Source organism: Trachymyrmex cornetzi, unplaced genomic scaffold, assembly GCF_001594075.2.
Source record: "Trachymyrmex cornetzi isolate Tcor2-1 unplaced genomic scaffold, Tcor1.1 scaffold282, whole genome shotgun sequence".
Taxonomy (NCBI): Eukaryota; Metazoa; Arthropoda; class Insecta; order Hymenoptera; family Formicidae; genus Trachymyrmex; species Trachymyrmex cornetzi.
In genome coordinates, this window is record NW_017297505.1 from 153,618 (window position 1) to 174,302 (window position 20,685).

At 36.5% G+C, this 20,685-nt stretch overlaps 2 protein-coding genes across 3 annotated transcripts in view; one reads left to right on the plus strand and one right to left on the minus strand.

The window, feature by feature from the left end:
• Positions 1 to 15,385, plus strand: part of nahoda (DOMON-like domain-containing protein nahoda) — a 35,540-nt gene extending 20,155 nt beyond the window's left edge. The window contains exons 4-18 of one of the 2 annotated variants that reach the window (XM_018509148.1): positions 3,052 to 3,149; positions 3,223 to 3,346; positions 4,110 to 4,341; positions 5,156 to 5,596; positions 6,306 to 6,350; positions 6,551 to 7,147; positions 8,676 to 9,125; positions 9,330 to 9,472; positions 9,563 to 9,640; positions 10,038 to 10,380; positions 10,664 to 10,865; positions 10,939 to 11,126; positions 11,729 to 11,901; positions 12,435 to 12,669; positions 13,065 to 13,140. In XM_018509148.1, the coding sequence (XP_018364650.1) occupies positions 3,052 to 3,149; positions 3,223 to 3,346; positions 4,110 to 4,341; positions 5,156 to 5,596; positions 6,306 to 6,350; positions 6,551 to 7,147; positions 8,676 to 9,125; positions 9,330 to 9,472; positions 9,563 to 9,640; positions 10,038 to 10,380; positions 10,664 to 10,865; positions 10,939 to 11,126; positions 11,729 to 11,901; positions 12,435 to 12,647 (3,327 nt within the window). In that variant the 3' untranslated portion in view covers positions 12,648 to 12,669; positions 13,065 to 13,140. Of the gene's footprint in view, positions 1 to 3,051; positions 3,150 to 3,222; positions 3,347 to 4,109; positions 4,342 to 5,155; positions 5,597 to 6,305; positions 6,351 to 6,550; positions 7,148 to 8,675; positions 9,126 to 9,329; positions 9,473 to 9,562; positions 9,641 to 10,037; positions 10,381 to 10,663; positions 10,866 to 10,938; positions 11,127 to 11,728; positions 11,902 to 12,434; positions 12,670 to 13,064 lie in introns of both variants that reach the window. The other variant, XM_018509147.1, reaches the window with a different exon arrangement.
• Bsg (immunoglobulin domain-containing protein Bsg) lies at positions 15,174 to 20,272 on the minus strand. Its single transcript, XM_018509124.1, has 5 exons — positions 20,269 to 20,272; positions 18,625 to 18,888; positions 16,935 to 17,183; positions 16,291 to 16,738; positions 15,174 to 15,748 (listed from the first exon to the last, which is right to left on the minus strand). The coding sequence occupies exons 1-5, from the start codon at positions 20,270 to 20,272 to the stop codon at positions 15,703 to 15,705; spliced, it is 1,011 nt and encodes a 336-aa protein (XP_018364626.1). The 3' UTR covers positions 15,174 to 15,702.
• Between the last annotated feature and the right edge of the window lie 413 nt (positions 20,273 to 20,685).

Consider the following 20,685-nt stretch of genomic DNA (forward strand, 5'->3'; position numbering starts at 1 on the left):
TTTATATTCTTATACCATATAGCTTCTCTGCGAGGATTAATCGAAGAATTGGACTGTAATTTTCAAAACATAGTAAACAAAATATTTTAAAGCAAGAGATTGAATTATTTTAAAGCAATGAAGATCCACCTTCGACCGTAATAGGCATTTTTCTAGTATTGATTGTGTTTCTCACATATGCAGTCTAAAATAAAGATTCTTAATATTGAAAATATTTTAATGTTATATTTTTCTCTCTTTCTCTTTCTCTGTCTCTATTTTTTTTATTAGTACATCTAGATTTACAAAGAAATATATCAATAGGCACAGCAGTTAAAAGTGCGGAGAAAGAGTCGCTTTTAATTTTGCAAAATTTCTCTTGTAGTCATTCGCAGGAAGATTTCGCGAAGCAGAAAGATGAAAGGTACACCCGTAATGAACATCCGCGCGCGGATTACGTTACGACAGAGACAGGTTGAAATCTTGGCCGCCGGCGCGGCGTAGACCCTCTCTCCGGTTGCCGTGAAAATATCTGTGGCACGAGAAAAATTCGACAATAACAACCGTGCCTGCCGAGAGTGCAGGTGTGTTCGCCGTGCGAAGCGGTACCACGCAGCCGCGGCACTTCGTAGCTTCCCTTTCTCCTTCACGGCGACCTCTTGAAACTCGAAACACCGCTGACGGCGGCCACCGGTTTTCGTTCATCGCGCGTCTTTTGCATCCACGCCAATGCTCGTTGCATCATAGACGTCACATAAAAAATATTCAGAAGATAAATTTAGTTAAAATAATCGGCCAATATAATTTAAAAAATTTTGACGATATTATAGCTCGTGAATGTGAAACAAAACAAACAATTTGACTCATAATGATTTTATGTGACAAAATAAGTATAATAATAATAATAAAATAATAACTAAATAAGTTATAGACTCCTTAAGTCATTCGATGTTATACGAAGTTATATGATATTATCGATGTAACGAATTCTCGAAATTTTAACAATTAGAGATTGACTATTAAGGCCTTATTTACGAATTCTTTTTTAAAATGAGTATATTTTGCTGCAATTTTAAATCAATAATCTACCTTATTTAACAAATAAGTAGATCCGAATAAATTTTTACAGGAATATTGATTATTGTTTCATTAGTATAATGTGTATAAAAATTTGATTTAATTCTATATAAGTTTTTAAAAAGAAATATGTTGGAAACACAAAATTAAAGCAAGATATATAAATTCTAATCTCACTTTCAAAATCAACATTATAAAAAAATACATAAGAATAAGCCAAAAATATCAATTGAACGAAACCATTGTCGATTAATATAATCAGAACAATGTCGAGGCTAAGGATAATGATATAGGTTGATAAAGACTCGATCCGATGACCACAATAGTGATTGTCGATTCCGAAAGAGGAATTACACGTTGCACACCTCGATTAAGTTACAATAGCATCTACGGCTATTAATCGCGTCGCGATAATTCTTACATTGCTGCTTCCTACGGACAACGAGACGGATGCGGATGTTACTCAATAGCGTTTATGAACTTGCTTCGGCCTGCATACAGGCGCACCACGCACTTTCCTAACGGTGCTCGGGACGCGACGATAAAGAATCTCACACGGTGTCGCAACCAGTGGCGCATATCAATCGGTCGTCCGACCCGCTCATTAGACCCGCTGTCGTTATGCCGTCGTTACTCCCGTGGCCCGTGGACAGTGCGGACATTGGGTGGTCCCTGGGGGGGGGGGGGGAGGGGACTTGTGCCCTCCGCGAGTTAGTCGCGCGCTCTCAATTCGGGACACGTTTCATAAACCGCCTAGTGGGTGTTGCAAGCGCGTGATTGCGAGGCGCGTTTACGAGTAAACGTTAACAGAAATAACGTGACCGAGAAACATCCGCGTCGTTCGCGCACGCTTGTGATTCCATTCATCGTGTACTGAGAACAATTTCTGATTGAAAATGGATGAACCAGGAGATTCTGATTATATATCAATTAGAATTCTGGTTATCTCAATCAGAAATATAATAGATTCAATCACAAAATTCTTGTCCATTTTTACCCAGAACTCTAATTAATGCAATTAGACTCTCTTTTTACTAATTATCGACATCCTTGCGTGGCTATGGATGTGTTTTTATCAAAATTTATACTAACATAATTTCCACGTTTTTGTTATTATTTGTTAGCCATAGCTGGTGGCCGGAATATCTGTCAAAATAAATTAGGCATTTTGAATTACAACTAAAATTCTTGGAAATATCAAATTGTTTAAGTATGATGGAAAGGCCATCACACAAAATAATGATGTTATTAATTTAATATAATTAATATAGTTTAATGTTAATATAGTCATTGCTAACACGTCAATGAAAAATTGTAAAATAATAACATTAGTTGTGCTAGTAAACTCAAAGCGGAAAAATTTGTATCCGTTATTGTTGATTTATTGAGGCTAGCGTGGCCAATTGACAGCAACGGAACGAATTATCCGCGATGTTTTCTGCAACTCGACAAGTTATGAGGGGGGGGGGGAAAAAATCGAGAAATTGTACGACCGGAATCTGCTTGCATCAATTCCGTATTGGTTGGTATCGAAGCCGCTGTACTGTGTTGCCTTGTTCTGATGTGTCATTTATTGCGGAACTCAGGAGGAAAAAGCCATAAATTTAACGGAATGGCATGAATGGGCACAATAGAAATGGATGGATGGACAGACATTCAGTTCACGACTTGTGGAGCATATTCTTCATTTCCTAGATACGCGACAGGCGCACGGATCTATACTTCTCACAAAAATATAATCCTTCTGTTGAGCCTATGTTTTTAATGTTGAGTAACGCGATAATTACGACAATTATGATAAGATTCAAAATTTTGAAATAAAATAAATGTGCGTGAAGACATCGATATTATTAATCAATAATAAAATATATTAATTTTAATATTAAAAAATAACTAGACTTATAAATATGTAGTTTTTAGGTTTAAATATATATTTTCGTAAATATATCTTTTTAAATAAATCATTTTTTCTTTACTTTTCACGCACTCTTTTAGGGAGGATTTCGTCTTCAGATCTTAGACTTTTATGACAGACCTCTGATCGACTTGACGCCCATCACAAAAAACAGCGAGTTTGTCGAGGGCGATGCCACGTAAGTGCATGATGATGCGTCTTTCTTCTCGAGCCTGATTACCTAATTAAGCCTGATGTTTCCGATTTTCCAGGGCGCAGAGGTATCCAGTGCAGCTGCCGCAAGATTTCACCTGCACGGACTGCACCATCAGGTTGCTACGGGAGGCCGAGGAATGGGGCTCCAGCTACAGATTTTGGTCGTGCGCTGACATCGATGTGAGTTTCTTGTGATTTCTCTTGAAAAATGTAGCTTTTAACCCGATTAATTTAATTGATGAGAGAAACGACGGAAAACGAAATTGAGTAGCATGATACATTGCGATGTTAACACGTTTTACTCGCGCTATTAAACAAAACTGAAAAAAAATGATACAAAAAAGTTGCATAAAAACGAATAAAATATAAAATTGTTAATAAATTATTGACGTATTTTGGTATTGACAGTTTTGTTTGAATTGACAATGTATCATTAAAAATTATATCAACGTATTTTTTCAATTAGCAATATATTTAATTATTATAATTATTATAATGTGTAATTGTATATATATATTATTACGGAATTTTTTAAATTTTCTCTTAATGTGTCTAATGGTTATATCAATCAGAATTCCGATTATTTCAATTAGAATTTTAGTAGAGTTAACCAGAAAATTCTGATTCATCTATTTTCAATCAGAATTTCAATCAATCCAACCAGCCATTTTTGTCCAAGTAGCAAGATAACGTTTTAATGACTTATTTAATATCTTATTGTTGTTCAAGACGTCATTAAAACGTTATTAAGATGCTGTTTGACGTCATTTTAATTGTTTGGGACAATTCACATCTAACGATGTCTCACAAAACATCCTGTAGCAATTATCTTCGTAGATGAAATTAACAACAAATTCCCTCGCAGTCGCAAAATTCCTTCTCTCCGTCTCTCCGAGTTTCCACTCGGATGGTCTGTAAAATGTGTAATTTTTCCGCCGACCAGATTCGCGATAGGGTGAATTACAAAGAGAGCTGTAGCGGTCATGGGCGTCCCTTGGTAGGCAAGTGCAGGTGCGACCGTCTCTACCACGGCCCGAGGTGCGAAATTAAGGAGGAGTGCATGGACGACATGGACTGCGGTATTCAGAGCACGTGCGTCGACCATGGTGGCACGACCGTGCCTACCAAGCAGTGCTACTGTAGCGCCGGATGGTTCGGTCCGGGTTGCGCGAAGAGTAAGTTTCCCTTCGAGAATTTCTCGCATAAGCTGCGACAACCGCTTCTGGAGAACCGATATCAGCGTCTCGCTGATCTTGATATCAAACATCTAGGCGCGATTGAAAAAAGAAAAAGAAAGATTCCAAGAATTGATTTCTCTAATATCAATATATAAAAAATAAGACACGAATTTTTTTAAAGAAATATTATGAACTTTGCACTTTTTATATCTTTTTATTTTTTATTTTATATTAAATTAAATCTTTTTAAATGACTATTGCATCAAACATATTATAGTGATATTTTTATTAGCGATTTATAATAAAACACAATAGAACTTTTAAATATTTATAAAATTATATGTCAATTGCCTTGAAAAAATTAATTTTTTCAATCACCTTTCTTTTTAATTGTTTGCGTATAAAACTTCTGATTTATTATTATTGCATTTTAGATATAGCTAATAACATATTAAAAATTAGCAAATTCACATTACAAATACTATTATCATATTCTTTAATATATGTGAAAAATTATTCAACATATTCACATTTGTTGTGAGATTTAATAATTAATTTTACTCGCAACTATCAATTCTCGATCACGTTGTATTAGCTAAAGACTGATGATCCATTATTTTTTTAATGAATCCATAGAAATAGAAGTGATTTAATCATTTAATAGTTGCCAGTGCGAGCGAGCACTGGCATCCATCAAACGAAAAAAAAGTGATTAAGAAGATCTCAGACCGTAGCGAGCGTTGTCTCAATGAGTTTGCGGTGAAACCGTCCGTGACAATCGTTCTTATTCTATCAATAATTCTACTTTCAGGATCACCGGTGAGAAGCATCGACGTAAACTTGGATGTATATTCGATGAAGCGATTCTCCGACGACATCATATTCTACTGGCGGATATTGAAGGAGAGCAAGGAACTGGAAGGCATTCTTGTAGCCAACTCCACAACGTGGATTGGTATCGGATGGAGACCTAGCGATCTCGGTCCAAATTGCCGATCTTTCCCTACGATTAAGGATTTGTTCCCTGAACCACTTCCGCAGCCGGAGCCGAAATCAGAACCCGTCGACAAATCGACGCCCAAACCGGAACCAGAACCTAAACCGGAACCGGAACCCGGCGTAGAAGGCGAGAAATCGATAGCGAAGAGACGATCGGCGAAGGCAGATGCTGCGAGTTTTGGAGTAACATCACCACCGGATGTTGATGTTACTGTACAAACCAGCGTGACCTATCAAGTTAGCACAAAACAAGGTAGATCTATTTATCGCGTTATATCACGTCATTATTTCCCGGAAAGAAAGTATTTGTCGATATTGCAAAATGTTTATGTGATAGAGTATCTCAGGAAGTTGCAATAGATTTCGCTATAACTGTCTTCACATTTTTTGAAACTCATGTCACTTCTTGCAACATGCAATATTCTTGTACGTTTACGAAATGAATATCTACGCGTTCCTGCAGGAAGAGAAAACAGTCTGGTAATATATACATACATGATATGCATTTGTTAGTGTTCTTACTCGATTTTTTTTTCTACCATGTCGCGCACAGGCGACACAATCATTAACACACTATCAGTACTAGTTAATGTATTCTGACGTATTATGTATGATTCGTTCAGAGTTCAAGGAGTTCGTAATTACATAAATGATGGTTGTAAAAAATGACAATGCAAACAAAAGTAATCCGTTTCAGAATAATAATACACTACGTAAAACAAGAGTCAGAGAATATGTACATCGAATGTGAAAAATGCACACGTATAATTTTTTATTTTCAAACTGCAAATTCTATAAAAGTTAAAGACAGAATTATTTCTTCGTATTTATCATAATAAGACGTTAACTACGATTATTATAGAAAATTTTAGTTACTTTCAAAATTTCAATATAATAAAAATGATAATGATTTGTAACGTAATCTTCGCAATATTTTTGGTTGAAAATTAATATTTTTTTAGGTCGCAAAAGGAGATCTCCAAAATCATCCGCAGCCTCTGCGCTTGGTATGTATGTATTAGATATTTATGCCCAGAACAGCCCCGATGAGTCGCTCGCTTGCTCAGAAATTTAATAGCGATATGTAGATTTACCCGAGAAATCCCTGTAGTCGGTGTAACAATAACCTCCTTTCGAGACACGACGCACGAGGTGATGGCCCCAATAAGTAGGTAGTTCGCACGACGTACGATGCTTTGTTGCACAGGGAAACAGGTCGGCGAGTCCGGCGATGTTATCAAGCAGGAAACCACCTCTGAGCCAGAACCCACTTCTGAGCCAGAACCTACCTCTGAGCCAGAACCAAAATCCGAGCCTGAACCCAGCTCCGAGCCAGAGCCGAAATCCGAGCCTGAACCCAGCTCTAAGCCACAACCAAAATCCGAGCCTGAACCTAGCTCTGAACCGGAACCAAAATCCGAGCCTGAACCTAGCTCCGAGCCTGAACCTAGCTCCGAGCCTGAACCTAGCACCGAGCCGGAACCAAAGTCCGAACCAGAACCTAGCTCCGAGCCAGAGCCGAAATCTGAACCAGAACCTATCTCTGAGCCAGAACCGAAATCTGAGCCGGAACCGAAATCCGAACCGGAGCCAAAATCCGAACCGGAGCCAAAATCCGAGCCGGAGCTAAAATCCGAACCGGAGCCAAAATCCGAGCCAGAACCTAGTTCTGAGCCAGAACCAAAATCCGAACCGGAGCCTAATTCTGTGCCGGAACCAAAGTCTGAACCGGAACCCAAATCTGAACCAGAACCCAGTTCGGAACCGGAGCCAAGTGTGGGTCCAAAGTCGGGAGCGACGAAAGGTAACGAGGATCGATTTAACGCTTATTTCGCACATATCGCCATGCTACACTCTCATATCATTAACTCCTAAGCTACCAGAGATTTTTCGCTTTCTAACTTTTAGTTATTTAATTTTTGTTTTTGACGTTGTAACGAAAAAGAAATACAAGTTGTAATAATTCCGATACGTATATGTATATTCTATACAAGTATATTACATTAATGAAAACAAATTCAATGATAAATATAAAATCTCTCGTAGTTGTAGAACATATATCAACGATAATCAGTAGGGTGTATGTACATTGCTCATATTCCTTTCGATATTCGCGACTTTCACGACGACCGTAACGTAAAAGTTTGCACGAGTGGAACGTGAGGACTGCAACAGCAAATATTTACCGTGAAAGCGTATTTAGCGTGCTGATAAAACGTGAGAGTAATCTATTCCGTCCGCCACTTCCGCCACCGGATACCGAAGCTGGATGTAAAATGTTAATGCATTTATCCTAATTCCGCATAAATTCCTATTGACTTAATTTTGCCAACTGCGTCTTTGGACGCAGCAATAAAAAGTAGACAACTATATGCAGAGATCATGTCGATAACGCTTAACGCTTCACGTCCTCGTCGCTGTACACTGCTCACCATGAGAATTTTATATTTTCCTTGTAAATATCAATAACTTCCGAGTTGTAGCATGTATTACTTTGACACGAAATTTGCACGTGTCTCGATCTCTATCCGTCACGATTTTTCTTACGACACCGTAGGACACCATTTAACTCCTGCATTATCATAACATCGACTCATCTCACTCCAGACCAAGAATTAATATGTCGGGACTGAAATGCACCAATGAGAAAACAGAAGTTTTTAAAAAAACTTAAAGTGCGTACAAAAAATATTTTAATTGAAGATGTATCAGATGTTATATAGTCTTTGCAAAAAGTGAATGGAATTGCCAATTTATACTTTCAGTACAAAAAAACGAACGCTATGTATATGTATACATATGTATACATATGTATACAGTTCAATAAGATCAATATTTGCGTTTAATAATTTTATAGTTTAAATGAAAACTTTTTCATTTTTCCTAATTTTTTTGAAAACATGTCTATTTTTTTATTGAAATAATTTTTTATTCAGGGTCTAAACCACCGTCAAACATTTTATATTACTTTTAAATACAATATTAAAAGATTTGTAATTTTTTAATAATTTCTTCATTTTGTTAAAAAATATTTGATAATACATTCTTAATTAGAAAGTTGTATGAATAATAGAGAAAATACACCTTCTTAAACAATTTGAAAAAAAAGCCACAAGACGTATGTATCTGTGAAATCTTAATTTCTCTTTAGGCAAAGACGAGTCATGTAGTTACAAAAAATTCGATTGTCGAAAAATAAATCGGACGCATTTCATAATTAGTTCACCGTTCAGTTTCATCACAGGCATTCTACATGATAATTTTACGGAATTTTACGAATTTTCGGAATGTTCGGATCTTTGTGTTAACTAAATTTATTCGCACACACGAAGCATCGTTGCCGGCACCAGGACACAAGTACACGCCCAAGCACGACTTCAACCCCATGGACTGCACGGACATTATAATCGGTACGGCGCGAGGGACGAGTTACAGGATCGGCGATTATTACACGAGGGATAGATCGACACCGCGCAAGGACGCGTACTGGGACGAGAATGGGAGGGACAGCCTGACGGCCGCGTTCGGCTACGAACTGGACGGCGTCACGACGATACTCTTCCGCAGGAAGTTGGCCACAAACGAGCCGACTGATCACGAGATCCGTGATGGCAATATGCAGGTGATTTGGGCAAAAGGTCAAGAGCCGGACAAATATGTACACCAGCCGGCTAGCGGGATCGAAAAGGCCAAGGTCGGCGTTAAAGACTTCTACAAGGTGGACGAGCTCAAATATCACGGCCATGGAATGCAGAGAGGCGCGGTCACTATGAATTTCTTCGGTGAGATCATCTGTTCAGCATCCGCCGCGTTTATCCAGAGATTATTGATGCTCGCGTGGCGTTTAAAATCGTTTTCCTGAATCATTATTAATCATTTTTATTATGCAGAAAAAATGTTTCATTAACTCTTAAAACGTTCTTTATTTTTATATGACGTGTCCATTAAATATTTGGATATAATATTTAATATTTTGAACGGTTCAGATGAAGTTAAAAGGCCGGAATTCGCTGGCGGTGTAGTGTCGGAAGATGGTATTTGCGGTGGCCAGTGGCGTTATCCAAGAAATTGCTCGCCGGAAAATAACACCTGTGAATATGCCGTACAATGGACATACAAGGATAAAACGGTAATTTTTTTCATATTTTCTTGGCGTATCCTTTTACGTAGATAAAACCGCTCTGATGAAATCCGGTATTATGGAAACCTTTTTTCGTAGGATCTGATAACATTCGTAATCTCCACGACAAATACCAATACGTGGACCGGTGTTGGATTTTCTGATGACAATAACATGGTAAGACTTTGTTTTTTCAAATAAAGACTTTTTTTTTCTCTCGATAATTCATTTAACGAATTTATGTATACAAAAATTATTAAATTAATAGTATTAAGTTGTTAAGTTTATATAGTATCTATTTACACAAACATTCTTCTTAAATTTAAAGATAGAGCAAACCCTACATTTGATCAATAGAAAAGTTTTATTCGGCTTTTTAGTGAATTTTTGAAATGTTTGTGTGCTCCGCTTTGATGTCCGATAATTTTTCAACTAAATCACGAAATCTAAGATTTGATAGTTAAGAAAAATGAACTGATTCTCAGGCCGTTTCTCCTTGAAAAGAAATGTGTCGCGAAAGAGGAGGAAGGTCGGAGCTTATGAAATTTTCAGATAATATTGTATTTTTTTTTAGTCACAAACCGATGCCATACTCGGCTGGGTCGATAAGACAAACGGTCGGGCTTTCGTGATGGACACCTGGATCAGTGGCTACAATGCGCCGTTGCTGGATCCATCGCAAGACGTATACAATATCAGCGGCCGCATCGAGAATGGCGTAACCACTCTCCAATTCTCGAGAAAACGCGTAACAAAAGACGTCAAGGATTTCTCGTTTACGGATGATCACTGTTTGTATATGATGTTCCCAGTGAAGGGAGGCATATTTAATCCGATCAATAAGAAGATTCGAAAACACGATGTGAAACCGGTCATTTCTTCAGACAGAATATGTATCAAGTCTTGCGGTCAGGAAGGTAAATACTGATTACTGTATTTTTGTTGTTTGCTAAAGTTGTCCGATACAATTATTGACGCACAATATAATTTTTAAAAAGACATTAATTTAATGTATTATTATTTAATTAGAAAAATTTTTCTTGTTCAATTGTTATTAGAACGTGGTTGTTATTTAATTAATTTTTTTCGTTAAAACATCATTTCTTATGATTATTAATGAATATGATTAATGCTAATTTATTATGTTTCAAAATATATCTCCGATTATATATAAGAAAAATCATTCAACTGTCCACCTAGAAATTGAAGATCAAACGTACCCACCGCCAAGGTTCTATTATGATGTTGAAGTCAAGCTCGTCGACTTGGGTGACAAATATAAGATTCCCGAATCCGATAGTCCCGATTTTGAACTAATCTCGAACAAGATATCGGAGAGCTTTGAACCAGTCTTCAAGATGCTTCCGGGTTACTATCACGTCTATCTCAACGAGTTACGAAAGTAAGACAGCAAAAAGGAAGAAGTAGCAAGAAACAAGATTGATAAGTATTACTCTCTTCCGTTCTTGTTGCAGAGATAAAGAACGGGGAGTGATTGCGCGCATGAACTTGGTGATCGACAGAGCCGAGATCAAGGGTAGATCGTTAAAATCTGCGGATACCGGTTTAGAAGCGGAAAAAGTGTTGCGCGAGTCAGTCATGACCGGTCAAGTCGGTAGATTCGGCGTCGATCCGCAGTACTTAGTAGTAAGAACACCCAGAGGTAAGCACTAAGGTTCTAAAGCCCAGTTTCATAACTCACGATTAACTCTTAATCGAAGTTTAACTTATTCCAAGTAGTACAGTAGCGCCTATAAAGCGCTAATTAAAAAAGCGCTTATATACACTTTTTAGTGTTTTTTTTTTACGCTTTGTAGACGCTATGTGCTACTTGGGATTCCTTATCTCTAGAATTGGTAAGAAATGAGAAATAAGTTGAACCTCGGTTAAGAATCAACTATGAATTGTGAACTAATCCTAAATATCATATACTAATTCTAACAAAAAACTCTCTTCTCCTTCGATAAATTTTCTATCCTAGACTGAGATCCGAAATTAGATGATTTCTCATCTTTTTTTGAAGAAATAAACATTTAAATTTTTCAAGATATCACAACAGTAATCGTCTTAAAATTTCAAGAACTATATGATTTAATTATATAGCTTCAAATAGCAATTTTTAAGTGCTAACAAATGGAGATTTGTTCAAATAGCAATTTTTAAGTACGAAGAAATGGAGATTTGTTCACATTATTTAAGATACTCATCATCCCCATTGATCTAGCTACTTCACAAGATAAAAATATGTATTATACTTATTTTCAGTAAACGACATACAGACGGAAGATAAAAATGATCGGCCGCCCTCCGCGACGGATTTGTTCCTGGGTGCGACGAAGTTTTATATCGTCGTCGGTTGTGTAGCAGCGTTGCTAGCTCTCGCTTTGCTCCAAGCCAGTTGTACTATTTACAGGAGCTCAAGGAAACGAGCGACTAAGGTATGTTTTGTGTGCGTTAGAAACTTTTTGTTCTTTTTCACGTATTTGTTTTCTCTCCACTTTTTCTCGCATTCCCAGGTCTTCCCCCTAAGTGTTGTGTTCTGTTCCTTCTCTAACGAAATCTTGTGGTGATCCCTAACGTGTTCCAAGAAAGATATATAACGCTATCAGAATTCTATTCCGAAGAAAAATAGTCTTTAAGCATCATTTTGATGGAACTCTCTCTTGCACTTATCGTAGTAGTATTAACTAAATAACTGTAATATCTCGTAACAAATCTAATTAAAATAACTCAATGCTAAAAAAAATTCTAATCGTAGAATTGTAAAAGAAAAATCATAGTATTCAAAGGACACCAGGTTTCTCTTTTCTTCTCTTACTTCGCGAAAGCAGCCTAAAAGATCAGATTGCCGTTCGCGTACGTCTTCTTGGGACATTCTGTAGTGTAAAAACTACGCTTCCATCCCCTAATGAACCCGACATCTTTTGCTTCGCTTGTGTTGCATGACTCGCGCTTCCCGCGACCAAAAAAGAGGGTGTACACGCTGCCTCTGGCTTCCTCCGATGCGCCCAACCCGATTCATCGTACGAACGCGACACGGTACCATCGACAACAAAACGGCGATCATCATCACCATCACAACAACAACAACAACAATACCAACCATCACCATCATCATCATCAACATCAGCTTCGGCATCACTACGCTTCATCTGAATTGCATCGAGCTAATCCCAGCTGGTAGAGCTTCTCGTCGAGTATAATCGGTGCGCAATGTCACACTCATCCCTATGTTCTTTCGCTCTAACCCAAATATTTGACTAACTCGCTGTTATCTGGTTCTTCCTAACTCTTTGTAATCGCACATTTTTGCGCCTTTATGACCTCGCTATCAAACTCTTCCCGTTTGATTTTTTTCTACTAATATAGGGTGATTAAATTAACTTGGATATTTCTATTTTTTAAATATATGCGTCGACAGATCATCGTGGACAAATATTTTTTTGTTACGCCAATTGACGAACAAATATGTGTGAAATACATAAGATTATAATTTCTGATAAAGAAATAACGAGGGTATGATTAAAAAAAAAAAATAATAAAGTTTTGGTAAAATTATCTACACACATATCTCATATTCTAAGCATATCTTTTTGCGCAGGAACGTTTGATTGCCAGTAATGCCTGGAAGGATTACGCTTCCGGCGCGAACACAAACTTTGCGTTTGAGGCGTTCGAAACGGAAGAAAAGGCGCCGCCGCCCCCGATTTCTAGCCTGCCGAGAACTAGGGAGATGACCGGCAATGGCATGACTGGCATGAATGGTACCGACGCAGTCGAAGGGCCCAACAGGATGGTCGGACCCAGAGCGACTTACAGTCTTCCACGCGCGCCCGGTGCCAGACATTCTGCGCCTATCCAACATGGTTATTATACGCAAGATCGCAGGGATCATTACGGGCGACCCAAGAGCATGCACAATCCAGGCATAGCAACCCAAACGAATCAACCAGACTTCTACTTCATGCCCAGCCAGCGAAAGTACAGCGGCGAGGTTGTGCGCGTTTATGTGGATTACAGCAACCAGCCGAAATAATCAAGAGAAAGTTCAGATAAAAAATCGCGAGAAAACGATTTACTCGCTTCACCGAAGCGATCTGTACATATCCGAGTTATAGTGACAGAGGTCGCGAAGAAAGGACTACGCAACCCCTGTGCGGTGCTATTTTATCCGTTTCTTTTTTTTCTCTTTTCCCGTGATTTCTCTTCCCCGAAAATCCATCTGAATCGAGTCGCTGGGTTTAAAAAACGGGGAGGGAAATTGTCCCGTAGGAAGCATAGAAGTGGCGCTTACGACCAAAGAAGATATCCATAGGGCCTGCGCCCTGTAATTCTGTATAGAGCGCATGAACTCTCGTCAAACTTTTGTGCTTTTGCGGTGGAGAAACTGTATAATTATATAAGTAAATTTCATGTAGTAGCCGAAAATCTGATAGTCCGAACTGTCCGAGGATCTCTGGGTTCAAAATACGAATCTTACGATTTAGCAGTAAGTATTCAAAGATTCAAGAAAAAGATCCAAGGGCCATATAGCTTAACACGAAGAAAATAAGACTTGAAAGACCCACGGATCCAAGAATAACAGGATTCAATAATTCTAAAATTCGAAAATTCAAAGATTGATAAAAAAAACATGTACCTAAGTTTATCTCGCTCGATGCGTCTGTTTATATCGCGTAATAGAATACCGACACACTCAATGGGATGCATTTACATCATCTACTTTAAAGAGCAAGCGAGAACGCGCGTTTGAGCAATAAAACATTTGTACATTTTTAAACAAAAACTGACGCATCCTGAATTTAATGGATTACCTTCTTTAAAATCCTATTTCCATACTGTTTTATTTATGCAGCTGGTCTATCAGTTTTCAGAGAAGCGGTCATAACAATAAAAATAAACAGGCAAAATACCTGCGAAACGGTTGCTAATAATCGTTATGGATAAAAATTGTAATGCCTGTGACAATGACGACACTGTGGATATAGAGAATCGTGTTGGTACGGATTATAAATTATTACAATAGAATGATAAAATTAACGATATAATACTTGTAATAATTATAATAACGATAGATGTAGCAGCAGTAGTAACGATGGCAATAATATTACAGTATTAATTACATTAATGTCATTAACAACGGCGTCGCGTGCAGCCAGACTTCCGGGATATCTTCACGAGCGATGGAATATAAGGCGACGCCAAAGATAAACTTTCTCTCCCTCTCTTTCATTTTCTTTCCCTCTCTCTCTCCCTTTCTTCTTCTCTCTCTCTCTCTCTCTCTCTCTCGCACACACACACATATACACAATCAATCTCTCTCTCTCTCTCTTGCGATCTCTAAAAGTACGCGAGCATATATCCGGAAGTCAATTGTGGCACGCACTGCCCGCGTTCCTATTATTACATAACTAGCATCGAGCACATATGTTCGGCTCTACCATAAAGTTTTTTTTCTTCGGTCACACGTGCGAAGTTTGAGAACCAAGTTCTACGCGAATCTAATATGTGGCACACCCACAAACGCGAATACAAACGCCACTCGGGACAATAGAGCAATGTATGTGACGAGTAAACGCGTGACTGAACTATGGTGCTTGTTAGAATGCACCTCGAAGCGTTTTGTAAGAAATTATACATAATCGCGCTCGTATTCGTGCTCGGTGGGTACGCCATTTTATTTCTGCATTGTATCTCTGCTTTTTTTTTCAATCTATCGGTCTGTTTACTTGTTAGCTTGTCACTCATACATGCATTATTTCTCTCTCTCTCATTCTCTCTTTCTCGTACACATATAACATACACACATGCACACACACACGCACACATACCCTCCATTCTCTGGCACGCACTCGTGTCATCATCGGCACTTGTACATAACTCGACACATCTCTTGGTTAAAGCAGTGTAGTTAAAGAATACGAACAGGCGAACATCTGATAAATCGGAGTGAACACCCCCGTAATAAGGCTTAATTTAATTTGTTAGTAACTTGTGTGATCTTGCTCTGTACGCGTCTGCAGCACACGCCTGTTTTCACACAGATGCGCACTATGAATGGCCCACTCAAGCTCGCTGCTGTCCATTTTGCAGTGTTTATTCCACATTTATGACGACACATCTTTCTCTCTCTCATTCAAAAGCCGTGTTCCGTTGTCTTTACAGATTTCCATTACAGCTCTCTACACATGACGACCCGTTCTCCAACTTGTATCGTTCTATTTCATTCACTTGCTGTTTCACTTCCTCTGTCTGACATCGGATTCCTTGTTAGGTGTCGGTTTGCTATAAATTTAATGAAAACAGAATATCAGGCGAATAGTAACTATGAGAATATATAAAGAATATGCATATATAAAGCACAAGAATATATAAAGCGTTCGTCATTAATATACAATATATTATATATATAATTTGTCACATTTTATAAATAATATAAATAAGCAGATTTTTATTATAAAGAAGTAGAATAGAATTGAAATAGAGTAGAAAAAATAATCCTCATCTATGTTTTTTCTTTCGTAAACAATCGAGATAAATAACTTAACCAAGTTGGAGCCGATTTTAGAGTATGTTTCTGAAATTTATTCGAGGTAGACTTAAAATGGATGCTGTTGGAGAATTGGAACTGTGGTATTGGAGGTAAATCGGATGGGAAGGGCTCATATAAAGGAACACACCACTCCGAGAGTTCATCTTAAGGATTAGGTTCAAAGACTGCATAATGAACTTCTGTCGAACAGAAATACAAAATCGTAATTCTACATTTCATAAAATAATAAGATGTCATAAGGAAAAAAGATAATCAAATTCTAAAACACACTTACGTATCAGGACTTTGATCGGTATCGGATTCTTCAAGTTCAGCTTTGTTCCGCTTCTTTTCGTACACTAGGATAATGGCGCATAGAACAACAACCTCCGCGCAAATGCCTAAGAAGGGCCAGAGTGCAGCAAGCTTGTCCTTTACCCTGAGGAATGTCTTGGCCTCCGATGAATGTTCCAATATGGGATCAGACCAGTTGTACGACATTCTGCAGATAATACTACCGCGATCGTTCATCTCGATGTTGTCGACAATCAGAACGGCGCCATAAATACCCCTCTCTGTGTCTTTGGTAATCTTCACACGACCCTTGCTGCGCGTATAATTTTGTTCCCCGAAGGTCCAGTATATCTTTACGCCGGGGCTCTGCCGGAGACTGCTGCACACCAAGTGTAGCTTTTCACCCTCCACCACACTGGTAGATTCAGCCAGATGCGCCATTGGCCTTGCTGAAATTTTAGAGCATCCAATGTGAAATTAAAACTTCTTCTGGTAAAATATCTTTAAAAAAAAAAACTTGTTTTCTCTTTTCTTAAAGTAGGTACCTTGATAGTGACGACTAAATTCATACAATGTTTCCAGCGTAAGCCGCTTGCTTCTAACAATATTTCTATAAATCTAGAAACATTGTAGCAGAGTACTCACGTACGACTCTGTATTCGATTGTAGAGTTAGCCGCTTTACAAGTATAATTTCCATGAGCTTCCTCCTTATCCTTTAAAATTTCCAGGCTGCCAGTCTCATTATCAATCTTGATGATATCTTCGTTGCCAGCAAATGCCGTGCTTAACGGTGTCTTGTCCTTCTGCCATTGCACTTTATCGCCGGCGCTTCTGTTTGCACATTCGAGCACCAAAGGTATGTCTCTGGCCGTAAGTACTCTAATCTTAATATCTGTGCCAAACAAGAAAACGTTTTTCGGTATACCATTATTTATAACCATGCAATTACGATGTCAAAGAAAGATAATAATGTATAATGTGTAAACGTTGCTGTGCAAAGATTTTAAAAATTAAAATTCTATCTTTATATTTTCTGTGTATGACATAATAAAAGAATTAATTTATAATTTTTCTATAAATTATTTCAGACATTATAATACATGAGTAATGTCGGCAACTACCATTGCCGTTATATTTTTAGGACGCGCGCGCGCATGCGTCGTCCTAAATATTTTATAATAATAGCTAGAAAACACAGCAACTGAAAAGACGCGAACAATTTATATATTCGGTTTTAAATAAATAAATTCATTCATCTCTACGTGAATTGTCCGAAATCATGCGTTATATTATATTTTTCATTAACTTTGCTCATTTTCAAACATAAAGTATTTGTTGCATATATATATATATATATATATATATATATTAGTTACAACAAAATTGAAATCTAATTTTGTTATCTAATAAAGTATGACGTAAGACATAATGATTATCTTATAAGAAAGACATATGATTAATATAATGATAGTAACGATTTTTTCGTAAGAATTTCATGTACATATAATTCGATTCTATATACACAACATGGATTATTAATTATTTATAAATATACAAGGACGATTTGAATAGTCTATAATAATGAGATATATATTATTATTACGTAATCAATATAAACCTTTCATGTTCTTAGCGCTTGCATGTAGATTATAATTAAGTTACCAGTTTTAATACAATATGCTCGATAAATAGTGCAATAAATATTCATGAATTTGTCGGAGAATACATTGAGAAGAAAAGTGAATAAAATAATAATTGTAAACGCAATAACTGGGAGTTTATTCGAGGCAGAATATCAGTTATCAGATATTATCACATGTTGAGAAAAGATTTCAGATATAGGCCACGTATCTTCGTAGAGGTGTAAATACTTGACTTATTAATTTAACCGATAATCGATATTTAGCTGTTTATCAAACTCGATCAATCTACAATAAACACATATGTAACAAATGTGATATTAAAATATTGATATTCGTTTCCACCAATATAGATCAATTTTAATTTTGATTAAACTTATACTTTTCATCTTTTTCTAAAGTTCTAAGAATTAGAAAAACATGAAGAGTGAGTTGAACAGAGATTAAAGTCACATTATATTGATGAAAATGAGCATAAGTCTATGTGTAGGTGTAATAGCGAAATATACTAATCTTCTTAATGGAAACAGTGATAAAAGCGCGTCATATTGTCGCGTAGAGGGAAAAATGCTGACGTAAACGTGTACAGGGTGTCGAAAAAACTTTATAGTAGAATTTTCTGACTGACAGAGTTTTTAGGCGATTAGAGTATAATTCAAAATAATGACATATACGTCTCATAACATTACGAACCAAAGTATAACGACAGGTGGAAAGACTCTAGACTCTCGGGGGTGCATTTGTAATCTCCTTCGTGATTCTCAGTCGCCTGGGACGCCGAGAGCTTGCTGCTGCCGGCTTCGGTCTTTGAAAGGACAACTAGCTGACCACTGGACAACTCAGGTTCCAACGTCTGACCATTCCTGGTCCATCTAACGTGATCATCTTCCTTCAAATCGTTGCACTCGATGTTCCAAGATTGTCCCTCGCGCACGTTCGTCGGCCCCGTATATTGCACTTTTATTGGAAAAAAAAAACATTCAAATTTATATACAAGTTAAAATTGTGACAAAATCATTTTATTTCTAATTTAATTAATCGATGCATCAATCAAATAAATTTGCAAGTTTTTTTTATAAAATTAGGAATAGCAAACAAAAAATTGCTTAATTATCTTAAATTAGAAATAAATAAAAAACAGGTCTTTTTACTTTGGAGAAAAACATCAAATAAAATATAGGTTTCTTACTGTAAAACCGTTTCATTAACTATAATAATACAGAATTATAAACAATGTATAGAATTTATTTTTCTTGATATTCATCGTTAAATTGTTTAAGAGATTTAAATAATATCGTTAAAAATTGTTTGAACAATAGATATCTTATTCCGATTTTAAAAGCTAATCAAGCAATGGCCCATACTGTCAACAAATAATACTTTATTAGTAAAATTGGCATTGTTTTGTTGTATACTGGTTATAATTATATGAATTCTAAATTTTAATTATTGAGGCAATGTCCCGATATAATATCTATTCAAAAATAGTTGAAGATATTTCGATGAACGTTGTCTTTCTAATTTAAATTTAGAATATATATAATACAACCAATATACAACAAAATCAGCGTTAATTCAATAATAATATGAAACTTTTATTTAACTTTTAAAATCCGAATACTGTATAAATATCGTTCAAATAATCATAGACAATAATGTATATCCATGGGGTCACTGTCACTTTAAATCATTGTACTATATTTTTACTTTTATAGTTATTTTTACACAAAAATTTTTTTAATGCAACAACTGAATTCTAGAACAATAGTACGGCATTAAAATCGTCAAATGCTTTAAAAAAATATATCTAGGCTCGTATCTAGGTAAAAAATTTTCAGAGCCTAATCGTTTTTTGATTATTTTCATCTCAACCCTAAATCGATCTTATACATCATTTTTATTGAGAAAAAAAATGTTCAATTTATTTATAAGTCAGAAAAGTATGAAGAACTGTGATGATGTAATAATTCTGTCCTTACATTTAATTAAATCAATTTATCAGTCAATTATCAGTCAATTTATCAGTCAGTATAAGTCAATATTAATCAATATGAGTCAATTTATCAGTCAAATTCTTGTCATAAATCGTAAAAAATTTAGAAATGGCAAAGAAAACCATTGCCAAGTTATTTTAAATTAATCTTTAGCAATTAGACAACATATTGGACAACGAAACGAAATATAGAATTATGAATTTATAAATTTAAAGTTTTTATAATAAAGATAACGAATATAACATGTTCTTATAAATAATTATAGCGCTAAATAATTACATTTCTCTTTATAATGAAAAAAAAACATCATTGCAAACTCGTCGTTTCGAAGAAAATTCATCACCCATTATTCTCTATACATGACTAAAGAAGTTATAGTCACGCAGAGTAAAACTGATATTTGCGTGTAAATGGTTAACCTTGGACACGACGACCCTCGAAAGTAAGTATTTAGCTCGCGTTGGAAAGGTAAGATAAAGTGCCAAAGAGTCCTTATCGTAGATAAATGTATCATTATTTTAGCAACTATTGTAACCATTGTAATTCCACAGTTCTGTGTTCAAGATAATATTAATCAAATTTTATTCAGAGTAATAATTAAGCGTTTTTTTGTTTTAGTTAAATCTGTCAATATTAAGTATTCCGATTCCCAAGTCAGAGGAAGATCAACCAGTTCATTTCCGTTTTAAACTAAAAATTTCAAAACTCGCAACGTTGTACCTGCAGCGCGGGTCGATAGATGTTGAACTCTGGAAAACTT